Source organism: Halictus rubicundus, chromosome 2 (genome assembly GCF_050948215.1).
Source record: "Halictus rubicundus isolate RS-2024b chromosome 2, iyHalRubi1_principal, whole genome shotgun sequence".
NCBI lineage: Eukaryota > Metazoa > Arthropoda > Insecta > Hymenoptera > Halictidae > Halictus > Halictus rubicundus.
The window spans coordinates 13,855,019-13,880,413 of NC_135150.1; the positions used below are offsets into that span (position 1 = coordinate 13,855,019).

The 25,395-nt window shown below is 43.1% G+C and overlaps 1 protein-coding gene across 4 annotated transcripts in view; it reads left to right on the top strand.

Annotated features, from left to right (window-relative positions):
- Fas2 (neural cell adhesion molecule fasciclin 2) overlaps window positions 1–25,395 on the top strand; it is a 207,186-nt gene that overhangs the window by 162,828 nt on the left and 18,963 nt on the right. For 2 of the 4 annotated variants that reach the window (XM_076805460.1, XM_076805462.1), the window contains exons 3-7: window positions 2,367–2,390; window positions 6,525–6,694; window positions 8,534–8,799; window positions 11,756–12,815; window positions 15,291–15,743. In XM_076805460.1, the coding sequence (XP_076661575.1) occupies window positions 2,367–2,390; window positions 6,525–6,694; window positions 8,534–8,799; window positions 11,756–12,815; window positions 15,291–15,743 (1,973 nt within the window). Of the gene's footprint in view, window positions 1–2,366; window positions 2,391–6,524; window positions 6,695–8,533; window positions 8,800–11,755; window positions 12,816–15,290; window positions 15,744–17,660; window positions 21,209–25,395 lie in introns of those variants that run through there. The other 2 variants (XM_076805463.1, XM_076805461.1) reach the window with 2 other exon arrangements.

The window sequence follows — 25,395 nt, forward strand, 5'->3', positions numbered from 1 at the left end:
CCTTAAATTTCCCACAACTGTATCCCTGTATAAATCTCGGTAACAAAGTCCAAGTATCCTGGGATTGTTCCTTGATCTCTAATTCAATGATCAAACTTTTTTATTTCTAATGACTTCTTCGTGAGACTTTTATCAAGATATTCGTCACATTTTCCTGATTGAAACGATATCAAACATGGCACATTTCGGACATTGTTTGCTCGTTTAATCCATGATAGAGTAAAACTATTATCCGAACGAACTGGAGGATCATCAGTTACCTAGCTACAGTGCTAGTCTAAATCTTTACTGACCTATACATCGAATCGTGTTGTACGTATGGATCGCGTTAAATTGAACAATTTACGCGTAAAACACGTATTCGAATAATGGAGACACCATCGGATCGGATAATGGTGGTTCTACTAAATCGCGAGTTGCATACGCATCTATGCCACTATGCCTGGCTTCATTTTAATCAGAAATATGTGACAAATATGTAAGTAAATGTTTCACGAATGAATAATTAAAAGAGAGAAGTACCATTACAAATATCATACACATAGCCCACACAAAGCCTTTTGTGCAAAGATACGTGCAATGTCTTAACTCCCTTGCTGAAATCGTTAACGGCGACGAAGACACAGCGCAGATAGAATAGTCGAATTTGTAACCGGAGTGCACGGTTCCCGGGATCCGGTAATCACTATTTATTCGCATCGCTGGAACATTTCTCTTCATAGGAAGGCCGGAGAGCATGTTCAACAGTCTCAAATAAAATCACGGCTTTGTAACGGGGCTCGTTTCCACGGGCCCGGCGGCCACAAAGGGCTCCGCTGATTTATTAAATCCTTTAGATTTACAGGAGCAGACAGTACAGTTGAAGGTCGTTATTCAAGCGATCGCAGCGCGAGCGCGCGAGAAACGAGAAGCGGAATGCAAAAATATCGCGACAGCGCAAACAAACGTGTGTCAGGCCAGACGAGAATATACGAGGCGAGGGGTGTTCACGCTTTTGAGCTTTCCTTCTATCTGTTCTTTTTGTTTCTTTTTTTTTTTTATATATATACATATATATTTTTTTAATAATACAATAACAATGCCGCTTTTAGCTGATAATTAAAAATGGAGAGAGAGAGAGTGGCGTGCACAGAACGTCAGCCGAGATAACGGGCTGTGCATGACGAACCCGCGAGTAGAAATAGGAGAGGGATGTGTTGTTTGATGTGCAAATAGATGTGTCGCTGCGAGCCGGAATCAAATAGTTGCTGCCGCAATAACTGCCCGGCGGCGGACATTTTTATCGAGAGAAGTCATTCCCGGTCGGACTTTTTTTCGATCTAAATTCCATCCGAGTCTGTCAAACATAGCCAAACAATGCGATACCTTCAAATTTTTCGTACGTTTCTACCAGATTGATCGAACAAAAGATTCTAGAATAATAATTCATTGTTTAAATTAGTAAAGTACGTTCCATTTATAATGTTGCATTTTCGCCTAAGCTATCCGTCTGTAACGTTTATCACCAGGCTGGGAATTTTTTGATGTTGAAAACTAAAAATTGCACTAATTCTAACATACAGGAGGTGCGCAGACATTTTGCTTGTTTTCTCAATTAGTTTAACGAGTTCAAAATAATGCGAGAGCATTTTTAAATTTTTAAAAATGTTTCCACCGTTTTATATTTACTGTACTCGTTCTTGTCGTAATTACGTAAATTCCGCGTTTTAATTCTGACTATTACTGAGCATTAATGAAAACGGCGTTAATGGAAACTGCTAATACGGTGAATTCTCGATATATGTCCAGAACACAGGAGACACATCCCCTCGCGGCCGCTCACGGGATATACTCCGCGGTAGTGGGGACAATTCCGCGACGTTTATCGTCCAGGCCTTGGCGACATATACCGAGAATTCACTGTACAATTGAAACTTATTTTATTTAACCACGAAGGCATCGTAGCTTGTACAAAATGTAATTATATAAATGGAATTGAAAAGTTATTGGCATTGAATTTATTAATTGAAGCATTTCAGAATGATATTCCGGCCGTCATTTTTGCAAAAGATTAACGATCTCAAAGAAACGCGCCTTACAACACAGACTATGACGAATCTATCAGAGTAAATACAATTCGAGTAAAAAACGAATAAAATCAATCTTCGTTCGAACAAAGTAACTCGGCGAGGATTGATGATCGGTGTGTAGCAAAAGTTAGCGCCTGTTTCTACTCGCTGGCGAAGAGAGCAGATCGCTCTCTCCGCTCCGTATGGTATCGAAGTATTATGTACAAGTAAACGAACAATAATGTAACACACAAGTAAGACACGACCACCACCCAGCCACTAATATAACGAAATTTCTGTCACTTGTTTTGCACACAGACTCGTCGTCTTACCGATCGAAAGGCGAGTATACAAAACTGAATTCAAGACTTTACACGCAACCGTAGTGTCGTCGTTCTCAGCTCCTTCTGTTTTGCGATGTACCTTCACTAGTTACTTTACTTTTCTGTCCAACTTAGAACACTGTTTTTCTTCTCATCCACCCCCATCACCATCGCTACCATCGCCATCGCTACCATACACACAAACACACACTCACACATACATACCCAGCCGCCAGCCACCATAACCACACCGTCACTACACCCCCCGTGGCTGATTTACGTCTACTACAGACTGTACAGAAGCTCTTAATTGCTGGCTCGGCCGATTGTTCTGCGAACTAAGCGTTGCTCATTAAGCTGTTCGCGAAAGTTTTCCGCCTTCTAGCCGTGGTAAACTGGCTTCCCGTTGTATTTGAACGTTAAGCGGCAGCCCCCCGTGTATACTTTGCCGTTCGAGCAAGAAAACCACCGGGAGATGCGGTGTGCCCGGCTGAAATAGACATTAAGGGATCCTCGGACGCGTTATGGGAGCCCTGCCATTCGATGACGCGCCACCGAAACACCGTGCCCTCCAGCAATTAAGCCGCTCCTTTGCCGCGTTGATGTTTTCGTACCCTTTTACGGGGGAGCCACGTGAAGTGTTACTTACCTGGGCGAAACATCCGATTGGCCAGGAACCCGAGCAAGAGGCTGTTCATCCGTTTAATATATCCATCTGCTGGGTCGGCGCTTAGAAATCGCCGATCTTCTTCCTGGGGGTCCAACTGCAACCCTCGTAATTTTCATGAAACTCTTGTACAATCTGAAATTTGAGGAGCATACTTTTTTCATTTCTTTTAGCAAGCAATGTTTGCATGAGAGGGCAAAGACAGATCTCAAAGCTTGGCAGTAGAATAAATTTATTGTTACAAATTTTGATTGAACCATTTCTTTACATCTTCTCACAAATATTTAATACATTCTCAGTTCCGATAATAGTGTTAGAAAGAATAAAAAGAACATGATATTCATCTTAGCAAATGTTTCAGTTCTCGTCCTCTTTATCTTTGTGAATACTAATAAATTTACATTGCGAAATGTACAGTACTTATAGAATTGCTGAAGTAACAAGAATAATTTAAGTGAATGCTCCTTAAAACATTGCAAGTAGTATAATTAAATAATAACTTAACTTTTCTACTCGTTCTCCTCGAGACAATTTTTGTCTCGAATTAAAATATTCATGTTTACCCTTTGCTGTATGATTTTCTCCAATGATTAAATCTTCTTCATCTTCAATAATTTTCTGGAAGAAGAATACAATTTACATATGTCTGGATCCGCCTCAATACTCAAGTATTAATAACAAACGAGCAGAACTCTATTCGAGTCTAATCCGACACTATACGACAAGGGGTTAACATTTTAATTGAATACGAGGCTAGCGTATCTCTGTCCCAAGCACACCATCGAAATTATGATCCAGCGGCTATGCAAGACCTCACGTGGTGCCCATTATGCCCAGCCCCTTGCCCCCATCCCCTATAACCAGCGTCTTGCCAGTGTTAATCTGCTCAATGACGTCGCCCCATGTTAATAAATAATCCATCCCGATAGCCCCCGCTGCAAATATTTGACCACCGGGGATCGTACAATCTAACGAGCGTTAACCTCGGGTAACTGATTCGTCGTGATCGCGTGTTTGCCCGATTACACGGGGGCTCCGTTCCCGATTTGCATAATTATGTCTGCTCGTCGCGCGGCCGAGTAATGGCCGATAAATTCGCCGCGGCGAAACGCGCGTAGAAACGCCGCGCCGGGTGCCGTTTCATTAATTGCGCTCGGCTCGTGTTCCGATCGGAAGTGAAAAGAACTACGAGGGCAATCGCATAATCGCCCGGGCTAACACTGTTATCGCGCCTCGCCGTTGTCAGTTTGAATCGTTCACCGCTACCAGGTTTCCATTCCGCGTTGTAACCCGGGCTGCCAGTCTTCCATAATTGCTGAGCAATTCCATTCAAACCGGAGCAATTTTCTGTGAAAATTCTGGGAAAATTCCTTTTTAAGCGGCCGCGAACGCTGCCGGCTCGCTTGCAGCTGAAGCTCAGCTTGATCGCTGTAGCATGCACATGTGCATGCGAAAATGTTGCACTTCCTTGAAACGGGTGATTCCTGAGGTGATTTGAAGTAACTTTTTCCTTTGCGAAAATGTTCTTCGCGGCTTCGTTCAGGAGTTATTCGCGAAAAACACGGTCCAATCAGAGCGCGGATACAGTAGGCGGAGTCTCTGACTCAGTCAATGCCAACGCTACGCTCGCCGGGGCGTGGTCCCTCTCCTATAGCCGCGATCCGATTGGTCCGTGTTTTTCGTTAATAACTCCTCAACAGAGCCACGGAGAACATTTTCGCAAAGGGAAAAGTTACTTCGAATGTCCTCGGGAATCTAGCCCTTCAAGGAAGTACATTTTAGTTCATTTGGTATTGTTTGTTTCCTGTGTGAGACTTTTTGTTTAACGTCTAAGTTACTGGAGAGTCCAATTTCTTATTTATTATGAACTTCCTTGTACTACGATTTTGTTTGAGTGGGTTCTATGATTAGAACTTCTTTGTCGTTCATGATTTCTTAGAGGAAGAAATTAATAATGTACATGTTTGCCTAATAATATCGTTTAACTACAATTTTGGTTCAATAACAATTATTATCCATAGACACATGCTATACATAAATACATAATATTTTACAAGTGGGAAATTATTTTATCAAACGCTATTGATTGTTCTTAGAATATATTAACTCGATGTAAGACCTCAAGGTATCGTATATCGTTATCAGTAAATCGTTAACGCGCTTTTAACGCATTTGCATTGAACCTGTAAACCTGACAGAATACAAATGAAGTAAAAAGAGGAACACCCAATACCATCACCATTCGAAGATGCTAAAAGCTTTTTTCCCCAGACTGAAAGCCATTAAACGCGTAAACGATAGAACGCATAATTCCATCTACAGCTGCAAGTTCGCCGGAGCCGATCGCGGCAGCGATCTGTGTATTCACCGGTTCGATTCGACGACCGGCAACCAGGAGACCGCTCCCTTTTTCTCGGCAGAAACCATAGCATGGCTCCTGCGCCAGTTATCCCCGAAAGGGTTCATTAAACCGTATCGCTGACGCAACCGAGTTCGAATCCGCGTGGTCCGCGGGAACTATTCATTACAACGCGATTCAGCATCCACCTGGACCGCCTTATCTCTCTTGCACACTGTGACGCGGGCACCTCGGTAAATTGCACGGATTCATGCGAACGCGTCTCGTCTCGCACCAGTTTCCCACCTCGCGCAATGCAAACGTCGAAATTGCTGGCCCTACACCCCCGCCCCCGGGTGGCTTGCGATCCGTTCGTACAACAGCCCTTGGCTCGATCTGGCTCTTACGTCGAATTAAGGTCGATCGATCCGCGATCCCACGCTATCGATCCAGAATTCGATGCTGCAACGCGTTCATTTACACTCCCTTGACCGCGCCCCACCCCCCGCCCAACCCCTATCTATTTCTCTCTATCTCGCTGTCTCTCTGTTGTTCATACACCTGTAACGATATATTTCACCGATAGCGGCTCGATGTTTCGCGTTTAGAAACGCGGGATTAGCGCGATTTACGATCATTTCTGTTGGCCCGCGAGCAAAAGTAACCGTGAGAAATTATGGGCGGCGGTTATTGATTAACTTTGCCCGCAGCAGCTGCTAGCTATTTTATTTTCGCCTTTCACTTCGAGGACATTCGCGTTGTTCGCAGATCGTAGACTGCGAGCTATTGCTCCTCCTATTCGTTTTGGACGGTGAGAAATTGTAGGGAGAAACAGCGATTGTACGGTGCTGAGAAAATTCGCCGGTCTTCGAGGTGTAGAGAAAGTTCCCGTTCAGTTTTACTGGGAAAATCAATGTTTTGAGCAGCGTCGAAGAGAAACACGGTGATCTCTGACCGGAACGTTTCGATGACACGGGAGATTGCCTTTGGCAGAGCAGCGAAACGTTGAGCCGACATCATTACAATTGTCTCCAACCCCCCCATACTCTTCAACTCATCTGGACGCTCGACTCATCATAGAACGTAGATCAGTTTCCGCGATGCTCGCGGTACAGATAGTCTAATAATGTTTCAATTGTTTCCGATAGCACGTTCCCAGGGTATTCGAAACCGCCGATGTACACCGAATTACACCAGGACAACAGCCTGTCCCTGTACTTCAACTCCCTTCAAGAGGAACAGGCTGGAAAATACACGTGTAAAGGCACTTACGCGAACACGATATATTTGAACAAGTCCGTGACGATCGATACTATAGGTGAGTAACTAATTTCCATTCGAAAATTGGCTGCCTCACTTACAATTAGTCCGTAATTCAATTCCGAGCGAAAGGGGCAGTTAGTGCACATCATATAGCACTTTTCAATCATTTAAAAGTCTCTACTAAATATTACACGTTGGCTAGACCGACATTTATAGTACCTTTTAACACCTTTCAATCGTTTATGACTCTTCTCTAAACATTATACTCGATAATAAAAGTTGTCCCAAAAATTTTGTATTTCCATAAAAAGGGTGATTCTTGAAGTAATTTGAAGTAACTTTTCCCTTTGCGAAAATGTTCTCCGTGGCTTTGTTAAGGAGTTATCAACGAAAAACACGGACCAATCGGAGCGCAGTTCCGCTGAGCGCGGTGTCCCCGTTGGCCGAGCCGAGATCCGTCCGCAGTAGCCGCGCTCTGATTGGTCCGTGTTTTTCGTTGATAACTCCGTAATAAAGCCACGGAGAACATTTTCGCAAAGGAAAAAGTTACTTCGAATGACCTCAGGAATCGCCTCTATCAAGCAAGTACAAGATTTCTGGGACCCCCGGTGTAGTCGCATCTTTGGTCGTGACGTAAGTAGAATATCGTCGTCATGATCAGACAGTAGGTGCTATCATAAAATTCTATAGATTGATTATTTCAATGTGTCTGGTTGTTTCAACTTTTTTTAGTGAAATTGACTATAGTGTAGCGTCCGGTCGCACGCACACAAAAGAGTCTTTCTTTCGTGCAAACGGCCAACGCAATTTACGACTCTCGTTCGACGAAGCTATTTTTGAGTGGACATTTTCCAGACCTAGTCGAAGTATGTTTATTAGAGTTTTGTCCCAAAGTCCTCAATAGCAAACTGAGACCGTCATAAATTAAGAGACGAACCGAAGGGCACTTGAAGCGGACCCAACGGTCTATCGACACTTGGGTCAAGCATGAGTGGCCCGGAGGAAAGTCCCATCATCTTCTCCGATCACCTCGCCGTTCCGAAAACAAACACGCCAAGGGCGGAAGGAACGGGGGTGAGACGAAGAAAAAGAACAGCTCTGATTGGAAGGACCCAAAGCGTGGGTTAGCCAATCAGGGTTGCTTAGGATTTTTACCAGGGCAAACGAAGGCGTTAAAATTAGGTTGTACAGGACTTTCGAAGAGTCACTCAGAAGTCGTCGCGAGATACACTTCGCATAAAATTGTACAGTCGCGAACGATACCTGTATATATAGAGATTAAATTGAGTTCGCCAGCAAAGTTTAGTTCACGATAAATAGACCCTATCCACAATAGACTTTGTTGGTTTCTACATTGAGCAATATGTAGTACAATTTCGAAATTAGTACGGTGTTTCGAGTACTGTAGTTTAGGGTGAGAAAGCTAAGAGGCTGTTTTGAAATAGTTTTGTGTTGAAATACCAACTTTAAAGTAAATAAATAGTATGTTCTAAACATCGTTTCATTAGTTGTAAATATCAAGAACAGTTTTATTTTTAAATTACCCCATGTAATTCTATATTCATTTCGGAAGTACGAATGAATAAATTCAATTATTTGTTCTTCTATTTATATTAATTATTTAGTATTCCGTGCATTTGACAAGGGAAGTGGAATAAATTCAGTTGGAAAAATGAAAGACACGTTATAAAAATTAAATTCTTAAATATTGAAACACTTCCTTAGGTATTGTCCTGAAAGACAATTCCTTTAACGATATATGTGTACATTAAAATAACGTAGAAAGGGTGTTCTAAATTTTAGAATTTTTTAAAATTCTTTTCATGTTTTCTAAAATTTAAATACCGAAGAAGTAAAAGTGGGTCAGAAATGTGAATAGGAAACACTTTTGTAGTTGCGATCACTTGGGACGATGCGCCCGAGAATCAATACCCAATTATGGGCGACGACTTCGCGATTCAGTGCAAAGTAAGGGCAAGACCTTCGCCCTTAGTCGACTGGCTCTACAACGGTGAATTAATTAAGACGAACGACCACTACATCATCGACAAGTACGCGTTGAAGATCAAGAACGTACAGGAATCCGACGACGGGATCTACACTTGCCGGGCTTCGGTCTTGACTACTGGGGAGCTTAAGGAAAGACCTATCCGGGTTGAGGTGAGCTTTAAAAACTTCCCTGTCTTTGTTCCGAGCTTTGTTCTTTGTCTTCCAAGACTGAACATGCTGTTACAAAAATGATTGTCTCCGAAGTTCTTTTCGCAGCGCGTGCGCTTGACAGTCTTTGACGTAACGAGCATATATGCACAAATAACATTCTTTTTCTAATTTTGCATTATTTCCTAAAATTTTTTTTTCACTATTTTCTTCTTTTATTCTATAAAGAATTATTCGGAATTCGCACTGTGCGTATTGGTCGAAAACGAAACGAGCTTTTGAGGCAATCGAATATATGTATTTTCTTTTAATTGGAGGCTGAGATTTCGATCTACAAAACTGTATAGAATTTTATTTGATTCGTTTTTGACGCTTTCATCGCGGCTCGTTTCGATAGAAAAACATCCATTGTAACATCTGGCTGATACGCCATCAGTGTCAGAAATAATTACAATAGAAATAATCAAACGGTACGCGATGTTCAGTTATTTTAACAATAGCGGTACAACCGTGTACACGTCTACGCTGACAGTTTTTGTGCTACCCATTTAGTAATATCCTACTGCGTCTAATTATAAATTATAGTTAATGTGAAATTCCAAATGGGCCTGTTGCATTTTAAAAAATTCATAACATTCTGCCTCAATATTCATTTTTTATATACTATGGACACCGTATAAAGTTAATTTTTGAAAAATGTAAATTAACTTCACTTGAGCAATAAGTATAAACTGCGTCCGCTCCTAACCGAAAAAATTCATAAAATTCTAACCCAAAATAATTTGTTACAACATTCAAGCCTAATTGAAATATTATTGGCAACCTAAAAAGTTGAATTTCTTAAAAATACGAATTAGCTAGAGTGAAGTGATGAGTATTAGTCCACGAATGCTATGCATCGTCACATCAATCTCGCTAAACAATGGACCGCAAAACAACAGGCCATCCAAATCATTTCGCCCAGAAACATCCACATCACGCAACCGTTCAAACAATATCTCACCATGGCCGCAAACACGTATCCGAAACATTATTGCTCGCCTGGAAAATCGAGTTGTGTCCGAGCGAGGCGCGTCAGCCTGATCTCCATAATTAACGCAGTCTCTTCCCACCCACAATTGCGTACGCCAATTACCCACGGTTATGGCCGTTAGGCCCGGCGCAAAGACCTAGAACGAAACGCCGTTTCAAATAATAAAGCGGACGTGCCAGAAGAAAATAAAAATATCTTTTCTAAAAACAATGTACTATAAGTAGACCGCAGATTTTACGCATTTATGACAAAACTGAGTAGACGTAATTTAAAACAGTAGAACACATTGGAGGAACTTGAAAATATTGTTATACAGGGTGTTCGACTACAGGTGGGAGAAAATTTAAGGGATGGTCTTCCACGACAATATAAGACGAAAATGAAGAGCACAAAAATTGTGATTTCGGCTCCATTTTATAGATATTCAAAATTCAAAATCCGCCTAAAACGCGGCAACCCGACTAACAGAGGTGCACGTTGGGTACGACATAGAGGCGCGTGACAGTCACCTATCACGTGATACCCCGCATGCCTCGCAAGAAGTCACCTGGCAGGAATTCTGCAGGAATGCGACTGTAATGTGAATGCGTCTGATTGGGTCATTCCACACGCATTTTCGGTTTTAGCCAAATTATTAACTAAAATGTGTTACGTCAAAGCCTAACCATTGGGTAAATGAGGAGGACCCTAAACGTGCGAGGAGCTCCTTTGATAAGTGACTGTCGGGTGCCTTTATGACGTACGGAACGTACACCTCTGTTGGTCGGGTTGCCACATTTTAGGCGGATTTTTAATTGATTATAACTACAAAATGAAGCCGAAATCGCAATATTTTTATTCTTCATTTTCGTCTTATACAGGGTGAGGCGCCAGAAACAGGCCACACGAATAAATCGGCTGCTATTGGTGTTAGGAAGAAATGCATCAGACGGAACTTGCTTGGTTTCGAGGGTGCATTAATCTGATGTTAGTAGCTTTTTTGTAGGTGGACGCGTAAAGGACATATGAAGGTCAACTTCATTTTTTTAAATGGAATGTCCCATTTTTTATACCATAGATCGATAGAGTATCAAAGTCCGAGTATAAAAGCGTTGACCTTCATATGTCCTAAACCTAATAGTTAACGAGATATTATCCAAAGAAGCAAGAAAATTATTTCGATAATATCTCGTTAACTATTAGATGTAGGACATATGGAGGTCAATACAGTTTTACTCTGAATTCGATAGCCTATCGATTCATGATACAGAAAGTAGGTCATTCTATTAAAAAAATTAAGGTGACCTTGAAATTTCTATGCCTCCACCCACGCAGAGAATGTTTGTGTCACAATACGCCCCCCCCCCCTATACCGTTTAAGTTTTGAATACAACATTTTTTCATATTAACAAACATAACCATATAACCTTACCCTTCCCTTAACCCGTTACCCTTAACCGTTATTAAACATTCTCTGCGTGGTATTGCCGTGGAGAACCGCCCCTTCAATTTTCTCCCACCTGTAGTCGAACACCCTGTATTGTTTTCAGCCTGATTGAACTCATTAAAAACGAAACTATACATAGAAATGAAATATTTCCTTTTTAACCCTTAAATGCATGAGTGGGGTCCGCGAAGGACCCCAGTGTTGGATTTTGTGTTAACATTTTTATCCGCGCCATTTTTAGTTTACAGAAATTGTACAGTTTTACAGAAAGTTTACAGAAATAAATAGTTGCTGTAATCAAAGTTAGCAAGGAATTAGGTAAGTGGGGTCCTCAATGGACCCCATGTATGCATTCATGTTCCTAATATTCAGTTTACCTATGCACTTAAGGGTTAAAAGCGCACGTACGATTTCGAGTAAAACACCTACTACTTGAAATAGTATTTGACCCAGCTCTAGCTCGACAGCTCTCAGACGGGTTCCGTGTTTCCATTTTGCAGGTGCACGTGCGCCCGACGGTGGAAGAGCTGCCGGGCACGGTGGACATAATCGAAGGCGAGAACCAGAACATCGTGTGCCGGGCTCACGGCAAGCCGCCGCCGCGGTACACCTGGGTGAAGTCGCTGACCCAGCAAAACCTGTCGAACGCGGACCGTTTCGAGGTGGACGCGACCAACGGTGTTCTGATGATCACGAACGTGAACAGGGAGGACGCGGGAGAGTACCAGTGTCGGGCGACGAACGCGGCGGGAACGGCGACGACGAATTTCATGGTGAACGTGATCGTGAAGCCGAAGATCATGGAGTTCGTGAACGTGACGGAGGTCGAGGACAACAAGGCGTCGATCGAGTGCAAAGCGTTCGGCAGGCCGCCGCCGCAGGTCACCTTCAGGAAGCACACGTCGGAGAAGCCTTACGCGAAGGGATCGCAGCCGGACGACGACAGAATCGTTCTTGAGAACGTGCAGGACGCGGTGGCCGGAGAGACGATCGGAACGCTGACGATCGACAAGCTGATGAGATCGAACGACGGGCTGTACGAGTGCATCGCAGAGAATGCCGGCGGAGAGGCTCACAGGAACGGTCATCTCACTGTCGAATTCCCGCCGTCGTTCGCCTCGATGCCCAACAAGACCGTCTGGTCCTGGGAACAGAGGCCGGTGAACATCAGCTGCATCGCCGAGAGCATACCGAACGCAACCATCCGCTGGACCATCTACGGCGACCAGAAGATCGACAAAGACCCCACGATCAAACAGCTCGGCAACGGGCCGCTCTCCACTCTGATAATCGTGCCGATGGACAGGCGGTACTACACCACTTACAAGTGCATCGCGTCCAACCTGCACGGCACGAGGGAGCACAGCATCGAGCTCCGAGAGGCGACCAAACCCACCGAAGTGCAGCAGGCGAAGATGAGCGAGATCACTGCGACCACCATCAGGTTCGATCTCCTACCGCCGAGTACGCACCCCGAGCTACCGATCAGGACCATCGTTGTGCAGTACAAGGAGGAGAGTCAGACCTGGATGGAAGCGAAGAACAAGACGTTGTCCGTTGGTGAGTGGCTGATTCTGCCGCTTAGTCTGGTGGCCTACAGGTTTTAGCGTTGGGGCTTTTGGATGTGAGCCCATGATCTTCTGCTGATTCAAATTAAAATTAAAACATTAAAATAGAGAAGGTTAGGACATCCCAAAAGGTCACAGTGTTTGCATCTGAAAGCCTCGACAGGGAAAACTATAGAATCTTTAACTTGTGACAGTTGAGAGAATAATCTGGGAGTTGTAAAGTAGACGTGAGCAACAGGTTGTTTTTGTACTGAAAATACTTTAGATTGTTCCTGGGAACAACGTTGTATATAGTACAGAGTAAACGTGAGCAACAAGTACTTGTGACTCTGGAAAGGATAGCGATTGTTCCTAGAAGCAACTGGAGCTATGGAGATTCTGGCGCTTAGTATGGTGGCCTACAGGTTTTAGCGTTGGGGCTTTTGGATGTGAGCCCTTGAAATTTGCTGACCCTGAAGCCTTTTGATTTAGATATACCATTATACAGTATTCTCTCCGTAACTGTCGCATCCTCGGGTCTGCCGAGCGACAGATATTAAAATAGAGAAGCTTAGAACATTCCAAAAGGACACAGTGTTTACATCTGAAAGCCTCGACAGGGAAAACTATAGAATCTTTAACTTGTGACAGTTGAGAGAATAATCTGGGAGTTGTAAAGTAGACGTGAGCAACAGGTTGTTTTTGTACTGAAAATAGTTTAGATTGTTCCTGAGAACAACGTTGTATATAGTACAGAGTAAACGTGAGCAACAAGTACTTGTGACTCTGGAAAGGATAGCGATTGTTCCTAGAAGCAACTGGAGCTATGGAGATTCTGGCGCTTAGTATGGTGGCCTACAGGTTTTAGCGTTGGGGCTTTTGGATGTGAGCCCTTGAAATTTGCTGACCCTGAAGCCTTTTGATTTAGATATACCATTATACAGTATTCTCTCCGTAACTGTCGCATCCTCGGGTCTGCCGAGCGACAGATATTAAAATAGAGAAGCTTAGAACATTCCAAAAGGACACAGTGTTTACATCTGAAAGCCTCGACAGGGAAAACTATAGAATCTTTAACTTGTGACAGTTGAGAGAATAATCTGGGAGTTGTAAAGTAGACGTGAGCAACAGGTTGTTTTTGTATTGAAAATAGTTTAGATTGTTCCTGAGAACAACGTTGTATATAGTACAGAGTAAACGTGAGCAACAAGTACTTGTGACTCTGGAAAGGATAGCGATTGTTCCTAGAAGCAACTGGAGCTATGGAGGTTACTACAGGCATGGGTTTCTGCCCTGGAAGCGATCTAGGTTGTGCCTAGGTGTTGTACCTGAGAGTTGTTCTAGAGCAGGCTCGAGCAACAAGTGCTCCTTGTCCTGAAAGCACAATGTTGTATTTAGTACAGAGTAAACATAAGCACCAACTGCTTCTTGCCCTGGAAGCGATCTAGATTGTGCCCAATAACGACTTGAGGCTTACTATACGCGTCTAGATCTCGCACACAATCTCTGAGCATTTAATCCAAGTGCTTCTAACCCTCTCAAACGTTTATGGAACTGTTACTTATATCAGACAATGTTGAAAAGAAAAGTTGAACAGTTTATAGCAATCGTGGCTGTCCATCCCACTCAGACTACTTCAGACTTGCAATGTAGGAGTGGAGTGACTTTGATGAAAGTTTCAAACAATTTCAAAAGTTTATCTCATCAGTTCTTTTCACGAAATGAATGAAAGAAAGTTCTCAATCGAGAGGATATTTACTACTGTCCAACATCCGATTGAAGACATCTGATAAAAGCAATTAATGCTATCAATGTCTGAGACATTCTACGAGTCCTGGGAATTTTCGGGATTCTCCAGGATTTTCGGGAATCTCCAGAATTTTTGGAATTCCTAAGAACTTTCGGGATTCCTGAGAATTTTCGAGATTCCTGCTCATTTTCGGGATTTTCCAGAATTGTCGGGGTTCCTGAGAACTTTCGGGATTCCTGGAATTTTCGAGATTCTCCAGAATTTCCAGGGTTCCTGGGAATTTTCGGGATTTCTGCGCATTTTCGGGATTCTCCAGAATTTTTAGGATCCCTGAGAATATTCGAGATTCCTGCGCATTTTCGGGATTTTCCAGAATTGTCAGGGTTCCTGAGAACTTTCGGGATTCCTGGCATTTTCGACGTTCTCCAGAATTTCCAGGATTCCTGGGAATTTTCGGGATTTCTGCGCATTTTCTGGATTCTCGGGAATACGCGGGACTCCCGAGCACGTTCGGGTTCTCGAATGTATTCCCGAGTGTACATGCCGAAAATTGTCGCGAATCCCGATATATCTGGGAACCCTACTCGCACCCAACCCAGTGTAACACTCGTGTTCCCGCACACGTTTAGCGACTGCCCTATCGTCCCCTATCCCAGAAATCTGGTAACACTGTACCAGAATATCCGAAAAGAAAATCGGTAGTACATTTCTTGATCGGCGTCGACCTGTCGATTCCAGGTGCGCCGTACATCATCGAGGGCCTGCGACCGCAGACAGTGTACGAATTCCGTTTCGCCGCGCGAAACCAGGTCGGCCTTGGCAACTGGGGCGCGAATGTTCGCGAGGTGACGCCGGTGAGGACCGTCCCGAACCCGCCGAAGATATTAACGTCGGGGACCGAGTACGACGTGTCGACGTACGGCTACCAGTACGAATTGTCGTGGCAGGTCCCGGCGGACAACGGTGAGCCGATCGACATGTACCAGATCATATTCTGTCAATTGAGACACGAGTCCAGCGAGTGGGAGACCTTGGAGAACACCTGCGTGACGAAGGAAATCAGGAAGCAGGGCAGGACGACGTACTGGCTGAAGGATCTGAAGTCTAACACGTTTTACAAGGTCGAGATGAAGGCGCGCAACGCGATTGGATTCAGCCAGCCGGGAACGTCGAAGTTTAAGACCGCAAGGGGTAAGTGTTGCCATTCGCCATGTCTGTCTAACCTAATTTCTCATCGGAGAAACGGTGGTTCGAATCTCATCCGCCAAATTGTCTCATCTTCGTGGACCATTTCCGTAACCTCTCAGTATTAGTGCCCTTTTTCAAGTCGTAATTTCTCGTTGAAATATGATTATACATATATATGTGCACGAGGCTATCGCACCGATTGATATGGTTCTTATTTTTTTTTTTTTTTTTTACATTGACGAGAAAGACCGTTTAATTATCTTCGCCTCTATTTTGTTCACTCAAGGAGGAGGGGAAGGGGTCATTGAGGCATTTCGATTTGTCCGGCGCGCGGAATAAAATTCCATGCGGCTCCTCTGTTTCTCATTGTTATGCAGATCCTAAGTCTTGTCCTTTTTTCCTAATGCTCCGAATTTTTATTCGAAGATACACTGTTCAAAATCTAGTCTACAGTGATTTCTCTATATATGTCGCCAAGGCCTGGATGATAAACGTCGCGGAATTATCCCCATTACCGCGGGGTATGCCCCTTGAAGGGCCACGAAGCTCAAGAGGCCTCGGTCGCTGAGGAGTGTAAACATAACAGGGCTCCGGTATGTTTCCTGACATATATGTTGTTGACATGTATCGAGAATTCACTGTATACAAAAAATAATACCCTCTCGCGGACATAGATTAATAAAATAGCATTCAAATTGGTCGTCGTTAGACTCCAACACTGTGATATACCTGGAACGTATAATTTCTATAAACTTTATTTTAGAAATATTTCAAGTTACAGTCACGAACAAAAGTAGAAGCACAAAAGGGGCGTGTACTTATCATTAAAGTGAAAAATTGAGCCCTTAAGTATGTAGACACGTTTTGATGTTTTCTTGTTGTTAACCACGCTATTCTTCCTCTCACGGTGTCAATAACTTAGTCGTGAAATGTTCTAACTAACCACAACAAAATGACTAGAGCTGCAGCACGAGAAATTCATTTTCCAACCATTTGATGAATAATGTGTGTCGACAGTGCTACTAAATGTACATTCGTAACTTTCAAACATCGATACTTCATACAAAAATGATCAGACGTCATTGTAGGTGGAGTTTCGTTTGAACATTGATCGTTGTAAATCGTTAACTCATGCAAATGGTTCGAATATTATAATCACTCACTGCAGCTTTCAACTGTGTCATTGCATAGAAATCTAAGCCGTAACGCAGTAAACTCTAAAAATTCGGATTATCTACAACAGACTGCACAGGGTAACTGCAAACAGCATTAAACCATAAGTAGACTGCAGATTTTGTGCACTCGTGACAATAGATAAAACACAAATTGTTGGTACATTGTATGAATTCAATATTTCAAACAGAGTCCACTTATTTTTTCGCAATCGATATTTAAGCATTAAAGCGAATGTAGATGGAGAATAAATTTTTATCTTGCATAAAGATCCGCAGTCTAGTTACAAATCACTTGGGCCAATACTTTTGTTCGCGACAGTACACTGCGTAAGGTCTGAAGCCTCGATCCCCACGGAACAGTGACCATGAAAATTCAGGAAGAACGAGAAGCTTACGACCCCAGCAATCGATCTAAGACAATAGAAAGATGCCATCCTCCATCCAGCCTGTCCTCTCAAAAGCCGTCCCGTTGTGCCCTCCGAAAGCCGCTTTAAAGCAATTCGCAACAATGTCGTTCGAGCTACAGGCGACGTAAACGTCGATTCGACAATTAAGAGAGTCCTCAGTCCCCTTGACCCTTGTAGACAAAGCGATCTAGAGAAACAGTCGGGGTAGCCACTCGATCGGCTAGGCATTAGATAATCCAAAAAAAAAAGATCTTCTTCCCCCCACCCCCCTCTTTTCTCATCGTTACCATATTTCAAGCCGCAACGATCCTTTTACAAGTCACATTTTTATCATTCAGAATCTACGGGCACCACTACGGACTACCATATAGTTCCTTCCGCTGGAGATACTCCCAAGCTCGCCGTGACCGCCATTGCCACAGCAATAACGATTCTATTCGTAACCATTTAAACCGCAAAAGACCTAAAACACGAACGAAAAGCAAACACGATTAAAAGAAAAAAAAACGAGACACGAAATTCAGAGGGGGAGCAAAAACGTAAATAAGAAAAGAGTAACGTGTAAAAAAATAATAATAATAAAAAAAGAAAACAAGTAAAACAGTCATCGTGTGGATAATAATAACGTGGTCGCTCTGTGTGTGTTCACGCTCGGAAAACTGCTATTTTTTTTTCCCCCCCCCCCGACGGTTTTGCTATAGTGTGTTCGCCGGCGGTAACGCTTTCGAGAACAAGATGGACGAACGAACACGCGCGATATCCGGTGTGCTCGTCGGGTTTCTTTTTCGAAGACTATCAATCTTCCCCGTCGAAATTTCCGCGGAACCACATTTTCTAGCAATTCTCTCCGGTATCAAAGAGACACACACACACACGCGCGCGCGCGCATAAAGAAATACTCGCAAAACAGATATATATATATACACACACACAAGTACGCACGAGATTGTAAGGTGTCGCGTCGCTTGTAGTGAGGAGACCGGTGCACAGCATTCCGATTAAAGACGAGAGACCGTTTAGCGCATAAGTGGGCGGTTCGATGTGAAAACTAGTGAGAGAGGCACATAAATAACGGTGCGGAGAAGAGTGTATTTGCGGTACACTTTTTTTTTTTTGTTGAGGTGCACGACGCCTAAACGCCAAACGTACTGGTACGTTCTCTTTGTATTAGTGGTAAGGCGATGACAGAGGACTCGCGCCACAGCGAGGACAATTCTTTCATGCTGAAGAAGCGAGCGCGTTGCGACGGCGAAAGAAAAACCGAGATAAAAAGGAGAAGAAGGGATGGAGAGAGAAAATGGAGATCGCGAAATGAGAGCCGTTCCCGTGCTAATGAAGCCGACTGCTAAAAGATCTCTTGCTCCTCCTCGATCTTCCACCGTCTGGACACCGGGAATCCTCTCGGAAACCGTCCTCGCAACGCGCCGCTTCCGCTCGAGTGCAGCTATCGTTACCTACCACGAAGAACACCGACGCTTCTCGTCGCAAGCGTCACTGCGGATCTATTTTAGCGTACAGTGAGAGGCTCCCGAGAGCCTAAACGACTTACTGCCTTACATTGCCAAATGCCTGGTGTGTGCTGGAACGCGGTGTTCCACGGGAAGGGTTGATATCGACGCCGAGGATCGCACACGTTTCTACATTTTTCTTTCTATTTTCCGTTTTTTTTTTTTTTTTTTTTTTCGTGGACGGAGCTCCACGGGGCTAACCCGTGCTGCTGCAATTTGTAGGGGGGGGGGGTCGGAGCAGGATTCTGCAGCAGTTCAAAGACATTCTTCCCGATATAGTGTTTTCTTTCTCTTTTCGTGTGGTTCTTTCTTCGGACACGGCTGCACGTTATCGCTGGCTTGCGACAGGAGTTTTGTTTTTCTGATCGATTGTTTCCGGTAAAGTGTTGTTTTTTTCTTTCTTAATGATTTAATGATCGTTAATTTTAATTATGTTTCGCGTCGACGAGGTGTAAATTTAGTTTCGATAGTCGAGCCGGTGGATTGACGTGTTGTTTCTAGGGAGTACGGGGGAAACGTATTGTTATACGGTGATAATTAGTAGTGAATGCGCGGAATTTTGGTTCTTGTTCGCGCACCAATTTCGATACAGCCATAGCTCGTAACGTCTTCATGTACAAACTTTTCTGAACGGTGTACAAAATTTAGATCGGTATTCCGAAACGTACGATATTCTTTTAACCTCTTGCCCTGTGATTTTTCTCGCTGTGATCGAGACTTCTTCGAAGTTTATCGTTTCGTAGGAGAAGAAAATTTATAATATTTCACGTTAATGTTTGTTCATACGTTCCCTACAGATAATTGCAAAGTAGAACGTCCATTGGTTTTCACCTGGTTTCGTTTTTCAGTTTAATTCTACCGTGTTCTATTCGTAATCTGATATTTTATCAAATATGTGTAAAATAGAGAAACAAAGAATTTTGCAGTAGCCGACAATTCCATAATTTTATGTTTATTTATATTCAGCGGTTTGAAATCTTTAACACTGAACCTACCAAACACGGAACATATAAAAGTGACACGTCTTATAGAAGGGAGAAGATTTACTTTACTTGAACTTTGTAGGATTTTCATTATAATACGTGCTTAAATAATGAAGTCAATTCAGTAGTTTCCTATGAAAACGTTTTTATAATTTCAATAATTGTGGAATAGAAAACCGGTCATTTCGACCGTGGTAGGTTTAGCATTAATACCGGTCTGACTGGATATTATAGGGCAAGGGGTTAATATTTTACTGCAATAGTTTAATTTAGACCAGCGTCTATGTTGAACCATCAAGTACCATGGGAAAACATTTTTCCAGCTTTTCTATTGGTATTGTCCAGCTACAAACTTTTCCTGGGTCAGATTAACTACGTATCTCGTAGAAAAGAATTATTCACAGTCATATTAATAGACTTTTACGCGTCCACCGCAAAAATGAAAATGCGAAACGTAAAGCAAAATAATGAATAAATGTCGTTCTATTATTGGATTAAAATGATTAAAGCGAAAGAGGCTGCCGTTTTCCACGATATCGATGAAAAGAATTTTTCTTTTGAAGATCCGCAGTCTACATTAATAATGTCAATTAATCAGATTCAAATTCGATCGAATCTAGACACTGGTTCAAATATTCCAACGAACAGCCGAACATAAACTGAGAAATGTTCGAAAGCAGGTCCCGGTATTTCTGTGGTCGTCGCTAAATTCTGCTCCGACAATAGCAATTTTCCTTCGATCGTGGATCAAACATTTTCCGGAGAGGGAGGTTAACACAACGAACAGGGGGTAGATTTAGCGAAGGTTTTGAAACATTTTGCCGACAACGAAGAGAACCCCGCAAATGCAAACATCGAAAAATCGAAACGAATCCGTCGGACAAAGGGGAAAACAAGCCCGCGTACACGTGTATGTGCGTTCAAAGCGGAACACAACCGCGAAAAAAAATCCGTTTTTGTCGACGACAGCCTAACACTGTGTTTTAGGGGGCGGGAAGGGAGGGGGGATGAACTCTGTGGGTCTAGCGACACGTTTACGTTTGTTTTTCGGCCGCACGCACGAGTCGAATCGAATCGAATCGAGTCGAGTCGAGTCCCGGTTCGCGACACACACACACACACACGTTTTTTTTTTCATTTTCTAGCCAAAGAACCGCAGATACTTAAAGCAACACGCGCGCTGACTCGTGTCCAACGCGGAGAGACCGTTTCCGCTCGCTCGGGGATAATCGATTCGATGTAAAACCCCCTGGACACGTTCGAACATGTTCTGACGGCATGCATTGGTATCTAGGTTTCCTGATACCCGCGTCGCTTCCGGTCTGAGCATCGCAAGTTCCTGCATTATTGATTCTATTTCAATTTGTTGCGGTACGTCGAGATTGGAGCATTTCATAGTGCTCTGTAACAATAAACCTACCGAGCAGTATCTGATAAATGTTGCCTTATAAGAATAGCAATCCTGAACTTATTGAGATTGTCCGCAATTTTCAATATAATAAATGCTAGGACAAGGAAATTTATGCCACTATTCTCCGTAAATGATTTTTTATAGTTTCAATAATTGTGAATGGTAGGTTTAATGTTAAAATGTTTATTATTTCTCTGTAGTATCGTCAGTATTTCAGGGTACGTTAGTTATTCAAAATAACGGATTAACCTTGTCTTTGCAAAAATCCCATAAAAAATTGCCAAGCAACGTGATCGTTTCTCCAATCGATTGTTCAATACTCTAAATAAATTACGAAGCAGATGACTAGACCGTCTGTTTATACAAACCAAAAATATTCTAAGTGAATTGTCAGAGTTGCATAAAAATTAATTCTGTCTTTCAACAATCACAACAAGAATGAAATAGTTGAAGTCTTAAATTCTTCTAATGTCTTCACAGTTTTGTATTTGACCTATTCATTTTTTCGTAGTCTACCTACGACAATACAGGTTTCAGTTTGATATAAATTTTGTAAATGGCAAGTCTAAAGGAGCACGTTGGCAAAATGCCAAAGTGGAGTTAGTTTAATTCCATGGGCTGACTGGATGGCATTTTTAACACATTGAGTGTCATATTTTGTATATCCTTTACACCAGTGCCTGGAGACATTTTCCTTTTCTCATAATCGTAAAACATTTTCGATTTTCAATGCGAACATGTTGTTTATTTAATTTTGTACACGGGTACAAGGATGGTTAATCCAGATTTTCTAAATTCTTCCATCTACGCCGGACTTATTACTGAAATTATTCGACTATTATTGAAATGTTTTATTGAATGCAACATGTACCTTTAGAAAATATTGAAAGAATTTAGCAGGAGAATGCCATAGAATCTCGAAAGATTATACCGTGTAGAAAATCTATAAAATTGACTTGAATTTGAAATAAATTCCGACGCGAAATTGTGGTAGCGAACGCGTTAATCCGGAACTTTGATTCCTGCATCGATGCAGTTGCTTCCGATGCAGAATTCCATGGGTTGCGACGTGTATAATTAAATTTGGGTATCGATGCAGAAATGGCGACATGTTCGAGCATGTCTGGGGGGTTTAAGACACGCGACGGGATCCGCGAAATAGAAGCGAGACCTGAAGGCATCCGCGGGAACGGGAGCACGCCGATCTTAACCATACATTAGCGCCTAAATTAGTTGTTAGTCTTTCCTTTCGATTACTCTTACGATTACTCTGGTTAATATGATTAATATTATTAATATTATTATTATTATTATTATTATTATTGTTTGTTTATTGGGGTTCATTTCCGCAGTCGATTTGCACACGATAATTTCTCTCCTCTTGCGTATCAGACGTGTTATTAATTTCCTGGGGGCGAAACCAACTCACCAACTGAGTCATCAGATTTAGTCCTGCTTGATTAGCTACTGGACCGTACGTGTATTAGTGCGCATGATGTGTGTTCTGATTACGATTTATCTGATTAACGTTTTCCGATTTTAGTTTTAATGTTACCCGCTATGATTACGATTTATCATCGATCATCATTATTATTGATTATTATTATTATTATTACTATTATTATTATTATTATTATTATTATTATTATTATTACTATGATTACGATTATTGCGTAAAATAGCTGCTGTACTTTTTACTATAATTGTTAGCGTGTTACTGACCACCTATTGTACATCGTATCGTCATTACCATTAGTATTAAACGTTCTTTTTTGTATAATCCTTGATGGACCGTGTATGAGACGACGATAGGTGCTCCGTACGAGACCGGGCGACGGGTTTCGAGGTGTCGACGGCCCCGAATGCACAGGTGTAACACACCTGTGCAACTGGGAACGCGGAAGATATATCGGGCGGGGAGGTGGGGAGGGGGGGGGGGCTTATGGTTGTTCGTCTTTTAGCCTAACGCGGCTATCGATCGGCCACGGACACAAGAGTCACCGTTGAGAACTCGAGACGGGGTCGTCGCACCTAGATATCCCTCACGTCTTCACTCACTTGCCTGGGTTCTTAGATGTTAGATTATACCGCATGGCATGCGCTTGTATCGTTTCGGTTTTATTTTTCTGTTCTATCCGAACGTCCAACCCCCCAAGATCCTTCTCACCCCTCCTCACCCCCCCCCCACCCTCTTTCTCTGTTTCTATACGAATCTATTTTTAGTTATTTTGATTAGCGACACACGTTCGCCTGTGTTCACCGTCGGCGACACTTCCATTCCATCGAACGTACCTTTTGTCTGTTTCTTCTGTTCTTTATTTTTCTCTCACGTGCCCGGAGGATTCCGTGATCTGTGTGTAAACGTGGCCCGAGTCCGAGTGTTCTAGAGTGTGCATTGTAAGTAGGAGGCCGCGCGGACGTTCGATAAACGACGGCAAGTGTACCGAGTGAAAATTGCGGTTTTCCGTGGGAAATTGATAGACTAATCTGGCCAATCGACATGCTGATCAATTTCGTTTGTTCTTGCGGGCCGATTTTGTTGAGTGCTTTTATCGTGTTCTTAAAATGTTGTTAGACTTTTCGGACATAAAATACTGTTTTGGTAGACCCTCCAAAAAATCGGTCAAGAAATTGTTCTTAAAAAAAGCTGTATACAGTGATTTCTCTATATATGTCGCCAAGCCCTCGACGATAAACGTCGCGGAATTCTCCCCACTACCACGGGGTATATGAGGCCTCGGGCGTGTCTCCTACACGATACACGACGCTGGCAAGACCCGTGTTATCGACATATATCGAGAGTTCACTGTACTGTCGGCTGTAGACTGTCCCAGTATTGATGAATACATCCGTGGGAGGGGGTGATTCTAAATAAGAAAATAAGTCGCAAAATACGGAGTAAATTGTTTCGAGAAAATCGTCTTAATTTTCACTCCAGCTATCGAATAAGCACGTTTTTAAAATTGCATTCAAATAAGCTAATCAAACTCGTGTATTCTGGTTTCCAAAAAATCTCTTAAAAAATTGCATAGAGACCCGGGTTCAAATCGACAGAAAATGTCCCATTGGCCAGAAGGGACACAGAAATGTCACCTATCTGCGGAAACGTGACGTCACAGTCGAACAAGCACGGCTTCAAAATGGCAGAGTCGATCGGGCCCAGTAAAGTTCTCGCAAGACTCAGCCGAATCGGAGTGCAAATAAAATAGTCGTTCGCAGTTTCGGCAAATCTTCAGGAGGAATTTGCTGCGGTGGAGGTTGATGGTCCGTGGTGTATCGAACGTTCCGCCTGGTCTCGCGTTTTAGATTCATGTAAACGAACGGGTTGCATTTCGTGTGTACCGACGCCGGTGGTGGCGATGCACTGCTCGAACGCGGTGTGCGATCGACAGCGATTCGTTCGCGGCCACCGGGAGAGATGTACCGGCGTGTATTATACGAGTCAATAAACCAGGGAATCTCGTAACTTCGCTCGTAAGCCGAGGAAAATCGTGTTCGGAATCGGAGACGCGCGCGGTCAAAGAATCTCAGCTACGAGGAACGAAGCAGTTCCGTGGTTCCGGAACGAGGAGAGGGGAGAACCTTTCGTTTCGACGAGCGATCTAGGTAATACGAGCTAGGGAAGTATTTAAGAGAATCCTCGCGGAACAGGAGGATGAATTATTTAAGGTATGCGAAATCACGTCCAGCACTTCGACGTTGCGTTTGTAATTATTGACAAATAAATCTTTGTTGGAACAAGTTCGGAAACGCTTGCGCGGTGCTCCGTCGTTACGTGTCACCTCGACCGAGGTCCCGACGATCTCTGTTCCGATGAGAATTCTCAAAAAGGTCCCGATTAGGTAGCATGCAACGAGAGAACGCTTATTTCTTCGTTACCGAAAAACATTTTCAAAATGTGTCCTCGATGCGTGTCGCACAGGGACACACCCGCTTAGGTAGCACGTAACGAGGGAACATTGTGCTCTCGTGAACGTCTCTCGTGAAAATCTCTGCACACGTTACTAACTCTCCTTACATAACAATTTCTCTCGGAGGATGGCCCGACAGTTGAAAGGGGGGCCTCTCCATTGTTAATTGGGGGATTTATAAGACATCGATAACAGGAAAACCGTTCCCGGTCCCGTAGCTCTCTCTCGGATTCTCGAATTTCGGTGCTCGCAGTTCCGGC